We start from the raw sequence: 14,644 nt of genomic DNA on the forward strand, positions 1-14,644 counted from the left end.
TACTACACTGGTACTCCAGCCGCTTCTCCAACCTGGGGGCATGCTGACGATCTAGTACAAGACAACAGGTCTCTCTACTTTTCCCTTTTTAAAGCACACCATTTAACTTTTTTCCTCTCTGACTCACAAATGGCCGAGACTGTTGTCTCTTCTCTACCATGTGTTAATCAAACTAACTTGCGTCGAGCCCGGAAGCCCCACTTCTGTACAAAGTGCTGGTCATTTGTTTATTCAAATTTTATTAACACTGAATGGGTCAAGTGTCCAAATTCAACACTGCACTTCCTTGGGTCCCCAGCAATACGACCACCAAGAGTGAAGTAGATCGAATATAAGGTGTCCAAATATGCAAAGGACATACATAGATTTGCCCCTCTATAGCTGGATAACTGACCCACTTTGGCTACAACACAGTTAATAACTGAAATTTAAGTTTGCACTTCATAAAAATGATCATGGTGTAGAGAATGGGGGGCTTATATTGTTGTTAAAAATTCCATGTGTATAACCTGAAAGATCGATCAGCTGGACATGTTCAGACATAGGTCTGTTTTAACCCAGCCATACACAATCGGTGCTTAACATTTTTCTTCGGAGAAAGTTTTCATTGTGCAAGTGGTTGATAATGACTTGTGCATGGAGGTTATGTCATGTTTTTATTGGTATTTTTGGAGAAGACCATAGGTTTTACAACAGATTTAATAATAATAATAATAATAATAATAATGATTCAGAGCTCTAAAGACAGAGGGAGAGAGCCAGAGTATCATTCTATCATTGACTGTTGCCATGAGCTGCTTATATTGTCAACAGGCAAACTCCTAATCACCATAGGAAAACAAAAAAGAAACAATCCAACATTTTTGATTTTTTAGTAAATAACATCCAGGGTTGCATCATTCAATTATTTCAGAAACAAAAAAAAGGAGAAAAGAGTTCAGGTTTATATGTTTTAACATTTGCGTGGTAAAAGGAGTGAGGGAGTGAAATAATGAAGGAGTGAAGACAGGAAGAGATGCTTTGAGATGTTTCCACTGCAAGAGAAAACAGGGGGTCAGCTGACAATCTTCTTAACTTCAGTTTCCAAAGAAATCTTACAAAAAGTCAACATTGAAAGGTGGACAGGGATGGATGAGGCGAGGGGTGTATGCGTGTTTGGGGTGGGGCAGGGGGCTAAAGCCTCCACATCCAAAAAACCTTCTTTTTCACTCTTCTTTTCTTTCGGAGTGCAGAGTTTTATTATATATACATTATGAATATATAGATAACACAGCACAGTGTGTAAATCTATACATTTCCATTACATAGATAGTTATTATGGAAGGAGAGACACAGACTTTCTGTTCGTCGTTTGTCCAGGAAGAGAGACTTGTTGGTCCTGGTCACCAACGCTTCTGCAGCTCCGCTCTAGGCAGAGACCACTCAGAAACCTACAGACACACACAGAGAAATACAGGCAGCATAATTACCTCAGTGTTCAGAAACCCACAGACAGTGATAGCAGACACTAGCTGAAAAGCCACACCCCTAGTTTAGCAGATTTGAGCAGTTACAAACAGGAAACAACTGAAAGAGAAGAATGTACATTAGAGAACACAAATGGTCTCCTTGGGTGCGGGAGAAAATCATGACACAGGTCATACCCAAGAATTTTTTTTGAAGGCTGTTTAGTATCCCAGTTTAAAATCAATTTCTTCCACCAGCCAATATTCACTCTCCATAGCTACAACACTATCCAGTTGCATAAGGCACCTTCGAACATTTTCTTTAATTTCCTAAGATTTTTTTCAAGACATCAAGATGAAAAAACTTCAAGCTAGACATATGAACGATTTTTACTGTTTTCCACGTCACAATGTTGGCTGCAAAGACAATAAGGAAGAACACTCAGCCAAGTTAAAATTTAACTTAAAATGAAATTTTTTGGGACGCTGCCAACAAATAAAGGGATTAGCAATAATCAAGGTGGCTCATCTCAGTGTTAAAGTAAGCACAATGGACATAATCATGCTACTGAGAAAACCTTGGTTTGAGATAAAAGATTCTAGATAATTGTTAAGATGACTTCTTGTCTGATGTATGTAGAGGTTGGTATGCATGAGGCACAGACTAACACTAGCTCCATTCACACTGCCCTTTCAGTGCGGGAAGCATGCACCAATTCTCTGCATCACCGGCTGTGTGAAAGTTACAGATGCGAGGGGGGACAGTTTCCCTGCGGCTCTCATTTGCCTCCGAATGTAGTATCAGAGCCGCAGCAGAGGCGAGCCGGCGTCTGTGTGAATGGAAAAGCTGGAGGCGTCGATCAGGGGTGTGTCGGTCTGATGGTGTTCAGTCTGACAGCTAAGCTGATCCTTCACTCATCAAATAAAAGAGAAATGACCCACAAAGCAACGTTACAGGACCAAACAACAGTAATGTGGAACTGTCTTTGGCTACTTATGAGGAAAAAATACTGCAGTTGTACATGGAAAAGCATCATCCTGTCTGTCCTACTGAGTCTTCGTCACAATTTTGCCCCAAAAACAGTGTCTCTCCCCGGCAGCAGAGCCAGGTGGCTCCTGCAGTTGAATGGCGGTGATTATGTGATGCGATTTAGAGCAAAAACTTTAACTCACCATACGTTTGTCGCCTTCCACTATTGTGTTGTTGTAGTTACTGTCTCTGGAAAATTGTATTGAAAAAAAAAATCACTGCAACAGTCAACCCTCCCGACCAAGACTTCAGTGAACTTCCCCCCAGAAAACAGCATCCCTCCTCGCAAGTGAGAGAGTCAGACAGGGTCCTCTATTCACTGGTGGTGATTATGTAATTTAGAGCAATAAACGAAACTGCATCCATATGATTACAAACAGTCGGCAGATACATGTTTAGATTAACAGGTGGAAACCGGAGGAAAGAGTTGGGAAAAAACACACACAGATCTCAACGTCATGATGGGTACCGTCACGCCTCTTTTGGTTCTGCAGCACACATGACACACTGGTGAGGCTTTACGCCAGCGCTGCTTGGTTCAGTGTGAACAAACAAACAATCACTCTTAACTCTAGGGGTAGCAAAATCATAAAACATTGATTGAAAAGGGAATCATATACTCTCACCTCCCTGGAACCACATTCCATTCCATTTTTGTCATATGTGCTTTTGTGTCTAGCAGATAATGTTTCTCTGTGCCAACTAGTGGCACTGTACGTAATTAAGTTAAGCCACTGAAACCCTTCCGGGAACAACCCATTTCAAAACCCTACAGACATTTATTGTGTATTCTGTAAATAATAGTCACCTCCTCTGACATTTGTAATGTATCAAAATGCATTTTGTACAGTACCTTCATTCTTGTACTTTTTTTTTCACTAGTTTGATATGTATGTTATGAGGAAATTTAAGTACTTTGTACTCTATACGTATGGTATCTTATAGAATTTATGCATTCTGTATTTACTCCTCCTCTGTAGTATTGTAAATTGAATAGCCAGGTTTAACACTTAATTTTTTGTATCCATTACCTTATGGAAATGGAAATGTAGTATTTCCTAATTACAGTATGTATGTAGAATTATAGCTGCTCTGGCACATTATTTTCTGAAGTGCATTTGTATTTGATAATGTGAATCTTTGTTGTTTTTAATGTAATTTGTTAATATTGTAGTAGTAAAATAGAGTCATCCTAGTATCCTGGGGTGCCCTGGAATATTGATGTTTTGGTTTACTGTGATTTACCCTAAACCAGGTGGCACATCACTGATAAAGAATGGAACATGCAATCTGCACTGTGATGAAAAGAGAAAAAGAGGGTCACTATGCTGATATGTGCTTGTGCTGATAATTTTCTGGACATCATAAAAGAATGGAAAATCAAAGGAGAGGTAACCACACTGAGTACTGATGGTGCCTGTAACATGGTTGCGGCCTTGAGACTCCTCCTTCCTAATATATTGCACTTATTTTTTGCTTACATGACAAAACATTTGTGAGACCACACCCTGTACTGCTCCCACATTCCTTGCATAATAACGCTAGAAATGACGTATGACAATCTCAAAGCACAGTTCTCTTAACTTTGAACAAGGCTTTTGAAAAAAAATGTTGCAGTGCCTGCTCAACCTGCCCCCAGGCTAGTAAGGCCTAGCCCAGACTTGACATCTTTGGCAGAGATAACCGTTCCACTTCTCCCTGGTCCTAGGATGTCTAATCTGTACCGTTTCCTCTGGTATCATTTGCCATGGCAGTCTGTGGCAGGAGTCGAAGACGGAGTGAGACGACACCTGGACAAGGCGGGATACCCAACCTATTACCAGATTATCATAGTTTATAAAAGGATATTTAGGATGCAGCCATTTCATATAGGAGAAGAAAGCTATATAATGCAGATCAGCCCGCATTGGACCCATTCAGGTGAATCTGCTGTAACTGTTAATTAGTAGAGACCCTAGCCTGCAGTGTAGTTCTAAGGGCAATCCGTACCGTGTCCAAGCATGTTTGACCCCAAAGTCCAGTTTGTTTGATTAGTGTGAGAGCCCCGTACCTTGCCCAAGCGCTTTCTTGGCCCTGGGTTAGAAGAAGTGTGCTTCGGCACGGTACCGTTGCTCATGCACAAGCACACAACGGGACATGACGTATAATCGTATGTACAAGAGATTGCCGTGCTCAGGCCCAGTTTGGGCCGGAGCAATGAGAGTGCAGGCCAGCGGGGGAAAATCGTGCTTTGGTACGGAAGTACGGAACAAGTGGGCCATGTGTGAGTGCGCCCTAACACTTAACTGATAAACTAGAGAATTGTAGAGTAACTGAGCTTTCCATACTTTCCATAGTGATCCTGTCGAAGAGAGGGAGGGAGGATTTCCCCCCACTTTAATGACAGCATGCACTTAACCTCGCATGGAGGAAAGTCAATGTCTGTCAGGACAACTTGGTCTTGGTCTTTAAGTAGTTCTTGCAAAGCTTTAGTGTGTTTGGGCTCATTATCCTGCTCCATAACAAAAGCAAATTCATCACAAATACAGAATTTGCTAAATAAAGAATGCAAAACTCCAATCAGCAAAAGCACTGTCAAAAGAAGTCTGTCTTATAGTGGTCTCAGAGGATGAGTAGCAGTTTCTAAACCACTTCTTAGGATAGAAACAAGGCCAAACTCTTGAGGTGGGCTACAAATACAAGAATTTCACAGTGGAAGACCAGAAAGTGGTCCTATTTACTGATGAATCCAAGTTAGAGACTTATGGCAGTAATAAGAGGGTGTATGTAAGGAGACCAACAGGAGAGAGAATGATACTACAGTGTTTCAAAGCCACAGTTAAACATGGTGGTAGGAATATTCAAGTCTGGGCGTGCCATTAGACCTTCTGGTTTGTATCTTTGCGGAGAAGGATTAAAACTGCAGCAGGATAACCTAGAGATCCTTCAAGACTTTCCCCAATGTCACACAGACACAGAGTAGGGTCGGAAAGTCAGAGACCATTAGTGAATATGTTAGTATTTGGTGTATTTCCGCCATTGACTTTAATGATAGCATACACCTGACCTGTCATGGGGGGAAGTCTGACATTCATGAAGGCACTCTTGGCCCTCAAAATCTTCAAATCCCACAAACAATGCATCTTTCTGTTCCACTGCTCTTCTTGCCTGCTCTCCAAGATAAAATTTTAATGTTACTACAACTCTTACTGATACTGCTTACCGATCTGGTACTTTAACTGTACTCTTCTCGTGATTGTTGGTGTGCACAGCAGCTAATGCAAAATCAGCTGGATAAAATAATTTCTCTTAAAAAAATAACCGATGTGGCACATGTGAGCAGTCCAGACTACAGTCAGGGCCCTGAGATTCCCTCTCCTCCCTCTACAAGACACGCCGTTTTATTTCCTCATTGATTTAGTCCGTATCTACGGAGCCCCACTAGGGTCACATGGTAGGAAAAAAAGATGGATGTGGAAATTCATGCAAACAGCTTGCTCTCGTGCATACGGATTCACAATCCGTATGCACGGATTTTGCCCTCTTTTAAAAATAATTAAATCAAATAATTCATATTTGATGAGGAACATATTAATAACATAGCCTGCAGCCATCCTCCAGCATCAGGGCCCATCTTTTGCCGGCTGAGGTGGCGCACAGTGTGGTGCAAGTGTTGATAGTTTTACACCAGCGGTCTTAAAATGAGGTGAGATCAGGTGCTTTGCTGGCGCATCTCAGAGCAGCAGAAAGCGTTTGCAGTAATGAGATGGGCCCTTGATCTCAAGTCAATGTCGCAGTGGTTGACCTGCTAGTAAGATGTGCCTTCATAGGCAGGTTCACAATTGTAGCAACCATCATGGCTCATTTAAGAAGCAAAACTAAAATCTGTAGTCATAAACAGGACAGTACAGGGGATACTCTCCAGATGAAACAGCAGTGATGAAGCTCAAGAGTCGGGAGATTTCAATAATCAGTGAAGTTATTCTTTCTCCTGCATAAACGGGCGCATCGTCGCTCTTAAGGGGGAGACGCACTGCATGTTTCTGGTGCTCGAGTCCATTGTAGATTATGTTCTTAATAATCTACAATGGACTCGATCTCCTATTAATCAGAATCCTAGTTCTTATGACCTGTCCTGTCCGATCAGAGGACTGAGATCCGCGCACCACATTAAGCACCATAGCACTCCTCCTGCTCCAGTTAAATAGACCATTTCTTACAACAAAACTGTTTCAAGATTTTAATGTCCTTTATTGCTCAACAATATGTAAAATTAGAATAAGAATCAAACATATAGGACACAAGTAAGACTAAAACTAAGAATTGTGTGAGCTTGTGAAATGTAGTAAGTAGGGGAGAGGGGTTGAATAAAATTACAAGTTTTATTTCTTCACATTCTGTGTGTGTGTAGCAGACAGCAGCAGCAGGGCCGGCCAGGAGGGCTACTCTTGCCCTTTCCACACAAAGACGCATCATCTCCGCAGGGGAGGTTTGCCAATTCTCTGCCTTTGCTTGTTCACGCAGAACCAAGCAGCTCCGGCGCTGCGGATCCAAAAGAGGCGTGACGGTACATGTCATGAGGTTGACGTCTGTGTTTTTTTCAACATGTTTCCCCCGGTGTCCACCTGTTAATCTAAACATGTACTCACTCACTGTTTATAATCATATGGATGCAATTATAATGTGTTGTGATTGAGATCCTAAACCACCATACATCCTGGAAAAAGACAAAGTTACTTTTTTCGCTCTAAATTACATAATCACCATCAATAAACAGGAAGCTTTCTGACTCTCTCAGTCGCGGGGAGGGATGCCGTTTTCTAAGGGAAAGTTCACTGAAGTCCGGCCAGGAGGGCTGACCGTTGCAGTGATTTTGTGTCAAGACAGCAACACAATAGTGAAGGAGACAAACACATGGTGAGTTAGTTTTTGGCCGGGGACAGATGCTGTTTTTCGGGCAGAAATGTCACAAAGAGTCGGTAGGACAGACAGGATGACAGACACTTCTCCACGTATAACTGCGGTATTTTTTTCCTCATATAAGTTGCTAACGACACTACCAGTTACTACATTACTGTTGTTTGGTCATGTAACGTTGCTTTGTGGGACATGATCCCCGCACTCAAAGGGCAGTGTGAATGTGGCGTGTGACTACATACCTAATTAGCATTACAGTGGACCTTTTTTTTTTTTTTTTTTATTTTTTTTTATATACTTTGTGTTCATTTCAGTCAATTTGACACATGCTTTACATAGTCACACATTCTACTTTTCTTTGAACACATTTTTGTTTTTGTTTTTTGTTTACAGTCACCATCCCTATTTCCCCATCCCGTCACCAGTGTTAATAACAGTAATAATAATGATAACTATTAAATAAAAGAAAGAAAAAATAAATAAATAAATAAATAAAAAAGGATACGATAATATAAATAAGTAAATAAATAAAAAAGAACCTCTTCGGCTTTCTGTATAAATCTGGTTTCAATAGACAACTTAATACCTTCATAAGGTATACATAAAAATAATAATAATAATAATAATAACAATAATAAGAAGAAGAAAAATCCTACTAATTCCCCTTGATAAGAATTTAAAAAACAGAGAAAGAAAAAACAAACAAAAAAAACAAACAAAAAACAAACAAACAACAACAATGATAATAGACAAATAAATCAGTTAGAAATAATCTAAAATAATAATAATAATAATAATAATAATAATAATAATAATAATAATAATAATAATGATGTCCTATGGCTTTGTCCGCTTATTGTTATTATTAACTTACATTATTATTTTCTTCTTTTTTTTTCTTTTTTCTTTTTTTTTTTCTCCTTTCCTTCCTCCTTTCCCTTCTTTTCTCTAAAGTGCTGTTCCTATTACCTTAACTAAAAAGCTTATAAAGGGCCCATTTCTTTTCAAATAATTTTTCCTTATTAATGACTCTATAAGAGACTTTTTCCATTGTGTTCATTTCTTCCAAAATTTCTAACCACTTGCAAATCTTAGGTGGTTCCTTTTTTTTCCAGTTCCTTGTTATCTGTTTAAGTGCTGTGGTTCTCAGAGCTTCAAAGAAGTATATATGTTCATTCTGTAATACTTTAGGTCGTATACCCAGTAGAATATTATGTTTTTCAAAAGTCACTTCTTTTCCAAAAATACTCTGCATCCGTTTTAGGACATCTGTCCAATATTCTTGCAATTTATTACATGTAAAGAAAATATGTAGGTAATCTGCGTTGTTTGTCCCACATCCCCTCCAGCAATTGGTGCTGGATTGTGTATATTTAAAAGTTGTCAATGGTGTTTGGAAATACCTTAAGTTCATCTTCCAAGCATACTCCTGCCAGAAGGGAGATCTTATGTAGGCTACAATGTCTTTAAAACTTTGCTTCCACTCACTGTCTAATATTCTTATTTTCAACTCCTTTTCCCATTTCTCTTTGATACCGTTCAAGTCCTCAATTTCATTGCATTGTAATATTTGATAGACTTGTCCACAGTGGACCTTTTTGCTCACTTAATGGGCCATCGTCCAATATGTCTCCCAGCCACCACAAGGTGCACTGTCACACTGAGAGCAAGAGCCTTGCATACTGTGCTGAATACAAGGGATCTTATCTGTATTTACAATGTAGCTTGAATCTTCATTCTACAGCATTCACATTACGTGATGTTTACCGTTGCTATGGCAATAAGTGGCAACTGCCGTTAGCACATATAAGCTAGTTTAGACCCATCGTCTGAAGAACAATAACCCATAAAATTACAGTTTGCCGTATTTGAACTAAATCAACAACAGCTAACAACAGCAATAGTCCTTACAACCTTAACTAATGTGTTGTCACAGGTTAGATCGTCATAATCATAAAAATAACAGCTTAAATCCCTGAGGAGCTACATTAGCATTAGTGACGGACGGTCCTCAAGTATACAGTTACCTATAGTAAGGTGGCTGGTTCAAGTCCTACTTGGACCAGAAAAAGTGTGATGTGGACTAGTAATGGAGAATGCTAGTTCACATCCTGGGCATTGCCGAGGTGCCCTTGAGCAAGGCACCGACCCCTAACACTGCTCGTTGGGCGCCGTGCATGTGGCAGCCCCTTCACTCATCTCCTCTATACACTGTGTGTGTGTGTGTGCGCATGTGTGTGTAATGTGAGTGAAAAAGAGAATTTCCCCATTGTGGGATTAGAAGGGATTTTAAAATTTAAACAAAATTTTAAATTAAAATTAATGGACTCGTTCCGTACACCTGCACCATTGGTTTAAGTTCTGCCACTCTGCCACAGCTAATTAACATATATATTACAGATATGCAAGACTATGTTTCACTTACACAGGCATATGCAAGTACAGTGCAGAACAGTAGCTTAACATTACACATCTTTAGTTCATTTAAGTTAGTTCACAGAAGAGCTGTTAAACTTAAGTATCAGCTGAAGCAGTCATATCAACATAGCATTACCCAACATACATCCGCTTCCTGTCAATCAGCTGAAAAATGGACAGCAACACTCTTCCATTGCTGAGCACATTGTGGTCAAACGGGTTATAAAGTAAAGGTAATGCACTGTGGTAACGCAGCAGCAAGCAAGTATAATTACAGATGTCTCTACTTATATATGACGTGAGTGAGCGTATCTGAAGGACAGTTTGGATGATGCTTTCACCATGTCAGACATAATTCATGACTGCATAGCTAAACATTCAGCTGACTAATGGTTTACTAACGGCTATCAACCCATGTCTGTAAAATGTAATTAACTCCGTGTGGGCTCCTAGCATAACGTACTTCAGGTAGATGGGGAAAGGGAGAGGAACTATGAGCTAGCCTGTTGAAAACTGCGCATTTCTCCGTCTGTATTGATGTAATTAGCTAGCTGTTTTGAAAGATAACTTGTGGTTCTGCCCTTGCATGAAAAAGACTTGTTGCTCTTGTGGCAACAAGCACTGTCTGCATTGATTCTTGTGAAGTTTAACCACACTTTTGAATGTTTGGCCCTCTCCACCATTGCCACACGGAGCAGGGTTTCTGTCTGTGTCTCTAGCGCCATTCACACTGCCCTTTCAACGCGGGAATCATGCGCCGATACTCCGCCTCACCGTCTATGTGAAAGTTACAGAGGCAGAGAGGGGGACATATTTGTAGAGCACCAATAGCCGTTTTTATACTGGACAGCAAGCCGCCAATTTGGCTGTCCTTTTTGCGGCTAGGTCCGCGAATTTAGACAGAGCGCGGCATATTGGGGGTCTGTTATGGTCTGCCAATATGACGCCTCGCAGGGTACACTTTTTGCAGCCTCCATTGCTATTTAAATCCAAGGCGTTGATGTGCTGGCAATTGCGTAACATGGGCGGAGGTGTCGATGACGTGTGCACTGTTGTGTGACCCACAGCCGGGAGTTTTAAAAGCAGGAAACAGCTGATCACAGCTGTCAGTTCATCACTTCATCCGTGGAGGTCAAGATGAGCAACTGGAAAGCCGCTGAGATCCGGGAGATGCTAACCATCACAGCCGAGACAATCATTAACAACCAGATCACAGGGACTGTGAAAGATGGTATTTTGTACGAAAAGGTCGCTGAGGAGCTTAGCCGACGTGGCTTTCGCCGGGAGAAAAAGCAGTTGTTTTACGTCACTGTTCACACCTAACTTCGTGCTTCACGTCACGTCACATGTTTATGCCTACCCCAGTGGTGGCTTTTTTGCAAAGGAGGAATATTACACCTCCATTTCACATAGACAAGGTGGCACATTGCAGCCTTTGCCTGGCTGCAAATGTGGCACATTTTCTATCTATAAGGGGCTATTGATTTTTATGTCCTAGGTGGGCTGTCTTAAGATGACAGGTCACGTCGGAGAGGTATACTTTCAACTGCTGGAAGTACAGTCATTATTAGAGATAGACCGATATGGTTTTTTCAGGGCCGATACCGATACCGATTATTAGTAGTCAAGGAGGCCGATAACCGATATTTGGAGCCGATATTCATTTGCAGTAAAAGGGAAAATATTGGCCTTGATGCAGTTATATTATGTCTTAAGTCTTGAACAGCAATATCCTGCTCCTCTCTACAAGAAACTGTCAAAGACAGCTTCAGGACACACTTCATCTAACAATGTGTCATTTTCTGCTGCTTGGGATCTCAATCAACACAAAAAAAAGGTAGAGTAAAATAACTTGGTAGTTAAACAGCCATTATTGCCCTACAGTTTTCTCTCAGACAGACGGTGCTTTGCTGTCAGTTTCTGCAGCTTCTCATGTGGCACACACACACACACACACACACACTTCTTTATTAATTAACTTTTAACTTTAGTTTTCTTAATTCTCTAGCCATCCCCTCAACGTGCTTCCCTGCAGTAAAACTAACTGAATTTTACTCACACACACACACACTTCTTACTTTGATCACTGACTATTTCCCTATCAATATTATCAGCATCCTTGTTTCAAGTGATTAAACCGTTAAAAACACTAAATAGCCTGCAGCATCTTCACTTTAATAATCAGTGTTTATCATAGGAACAGACAGCTGCCGCTAACGTATTGGGCCTCAGAGTAACGTCGTGAGTTGTAGAGTTTCACTACAGTCTGCTGAGCGTCCAGAGCCAGAAGGAGAAAGCGGACCGGTGGGGCTACCGGCGGGCTACGTTACTATCACGGACTATTTCCATATCGATATGATCAGCAACCTTGTTTCGAGTGATTAACAAGCACGTCTGTAGTGACTGCGAGCGGAGAGGAGAAAAAGTTTTGCCGAACGGAACCGGCGCTGTTCCTGGGGGCTCGGTTTCGAAGGTAAGTTAAGGCAGCAGACTCTCCTGAAATTGTAATTAACATCCCAGTCCTCTACACTCAACAACGACTAGTAACATTACTGTGAGCCCATTAACGTTATATAAACATAAGCGGCAGCTCTGCTCGCTCGCAGTCCCTCCAGACGTGCGTGTTAATCACTCGAAACAAGGTTGCTGATAATATCGATATGGAAATAGTCCGTGATAGTAGAAGTCTGTGTGTGAGAGAGAGAGAGAGAGAGAGAGAGAGTAAAAACCTAATGAACTATATTCAGTCCAGTTTTGTTGCAGGGAAGCCCGTTGAGGTGAAGGCTGATTAGCATTAGCGTAACGTTAGCCCGCCGGTCCGCTTGGCTCTACACGCTCAGCAGACTGAAGCGAAACTCTACAACTCACGTGAGCACTGTGCATGCACAGCTTTCACTGCTGATTGGCTGTTACCTGTGCGTGTAACCAGAGCGTGTAACCAATCAGATGGTGCTGTGGGTGGGACAATGCTGGAGACAGAGTAGCGACAGCAGACAGAGAGGCGCGGCTGCATCAGAGCCAAAATAACCCAGTTTTAAATTGATCTCTTATCGGCCGTCGGATTAAAAAAAAGGCCGATGCCGATATGCGTCAAAATGCCGAATATCGGCGCCGATAATCGGCCCGGCCGATAATCGGTCTATCCCTAGTCATTATTTTGAGTTTGACTCAGTCAAAGATGGAAAGAATACTGTGGTCCATTGCAAACTTTGTGCAAGCAGCATAATGTTATCAACTGCGAAAAATACATCTTATTTCCTGAAGCCTCTGATATGGCAGCACAACAATGTGAAACTTAAAAAAAAAAAAACATGGCGCTGAGTGATGCTTTCGCTGCTAGTGATGCAGTATGCACTCAGGCTAAGCAACAGAAGTGGATTTCAGAGCAGGACACGTTTGTGGAGTGACGTTAAATGGACAAGATCTAAAGAAGCTCGTTGCTGGGGATATCATGGAAGAGATGTTACCTATGTCCACAGTCAACTAACCCTCATTACGATGCATTATACAGAATTAAGAGTGTCCAAGCTGTCAAAGAGAAAGACGTTTGCTGGCTATACCGAGAGAGAATATGCAGTGATGGAATCTGATTTGAAGGCCACACTCACTGAGGTAAAGTTTTTCCACCACAGCTGACATCTGGACAGCCAACAACAAAATCATCAGGTTTAGAGGCTACAGTATTTGTAGTTATGCAGTTTGGCTGCAAGTTTGCGAGCATATTTATAGCCTATAGTTACTGTAAGAATACGTACACAAAAGCGTTTGTTTGTAACTATGTCATCCTTGCTAAACCACCATGAGTCATTCCACATTTTCACTGCAAAAATAATCCTTGCTACCCTTGCATTGTAATCCATCCTCTCACTCATTATTTTCTCCCCTTTTTTATGCTTCAAATCAGCACAAACACAACTTTGACTGCTTGGGCCACATCGTTACTGTGTCACATCTCGTGTGTTACCATGTAATGGGTTACCCCGTTGTGAACAATAATGTAGTCAGCAACCATAATACCTGCAAGACTCCCAAGGTAGAAAGTTGTGAAGTGTGAAGAGTACGGTGATATGACGACTTTGCAGTATAAGGCATTTTCATTGTTGGCCGATAGCCAATAATATAAATTTTCCATGAACAGACCTGATATATATTGTGCATCCCTAATAAAAAAGATACAACTGTGACATAAATTACACAAAGGTCATTAGCTAGCTAGCCAACATTAGTTACTCTTAGTCCAATGTTTTTTTTGGAATCCACAAAATACCAAAATATTATTCAAATATTAAATAATTGAATAATATCAAATATTAGATAATGCGGAGTCTCTGTGTGAAAAGGGCTCCTGTCTCAGCTGGAAGAGAAAACTGGTTCTCCGCTTTCAACTCATGCCTGAGGAGCAGTGATCAGCCAACAACAGTGCTCGGGTACCAACTCCAGATCTTAGTGTCCTTGACCAAGACACTGGCTGACAGGTGAATTTGAACATGAACCTGATGTACATGTTCTCATGGTGGGGGAAACTGAAGCACCCAGAGGGGAGCACAGGGGGAACATGCCAACTCTACACAGAAATGGGTCTTATGTGAATAACTGTACGATGTTGACACTTGGTAATAAACTTAATCAGCTTCTGATTTTCATTTTTATAACCATTGTTGGTACGGGTTTCTGATCTTTTGCAAATCAGAATTTTTTCCATTTGTTTACAGATTTTTGTTGGGAATAAAGGAAGCACACAAGCTTAACAGCAGCAACAGCAATCTGACTGAATTGCGACATTTTCCAGTGAAATTATGACTCCGGTCCAAGGCCCAACGAATTACACCCCCTTCCTCTTGTATTAAAGCGGTAT

At 41.1% G+C, this 14,644-nt stretch overlaps 1 protein-coding gene across 5 annotated transcripts in view; it reads right to left on the reverse strand.

The window, feature by feature from the left end:
* Nucleotides 1–643: 643 nt before the first annotated feature.
* The window catches only part of csnk1a1 (casein kinase 1, alpha 1), a 69,602-nt gene continuing 55,601 nt past the window's right edge, over nucleotides 644–14,644 (reverse strand). For 2 of the 5 annotated variants that reach the window (XM_073487629.1, XM_073487628.1), the window contains exon 10: nucleotides 644–1,430. In XM_073487629.1, coding sequence (XP_073343730.1) covers nucleotides 1,423–1,430 — 8 coding nt within the window. In that variant the 3' untranslated portion in view covers nucleotides 644–1,422. The remainder of the gene's footprint in view (nucleotides 1,431–14,644) is intronic. The other 3 variants (XM_073487625.1, XM_073487623.1, XM_073487627.1) reach the window with 2 other exon arrangements.

Source organism: Pagrus major, chromosome 18, assembly GCF_040436345.1.
Source record: "Pagrus major chromosome 18, Pma_NU_1.0".
Taxonomy (NCBI): Eukaryota; Metazoa; Chordata; class Actinopteri; order Spariformes; family Sparidae; genus Pagrus; species Pagrus major.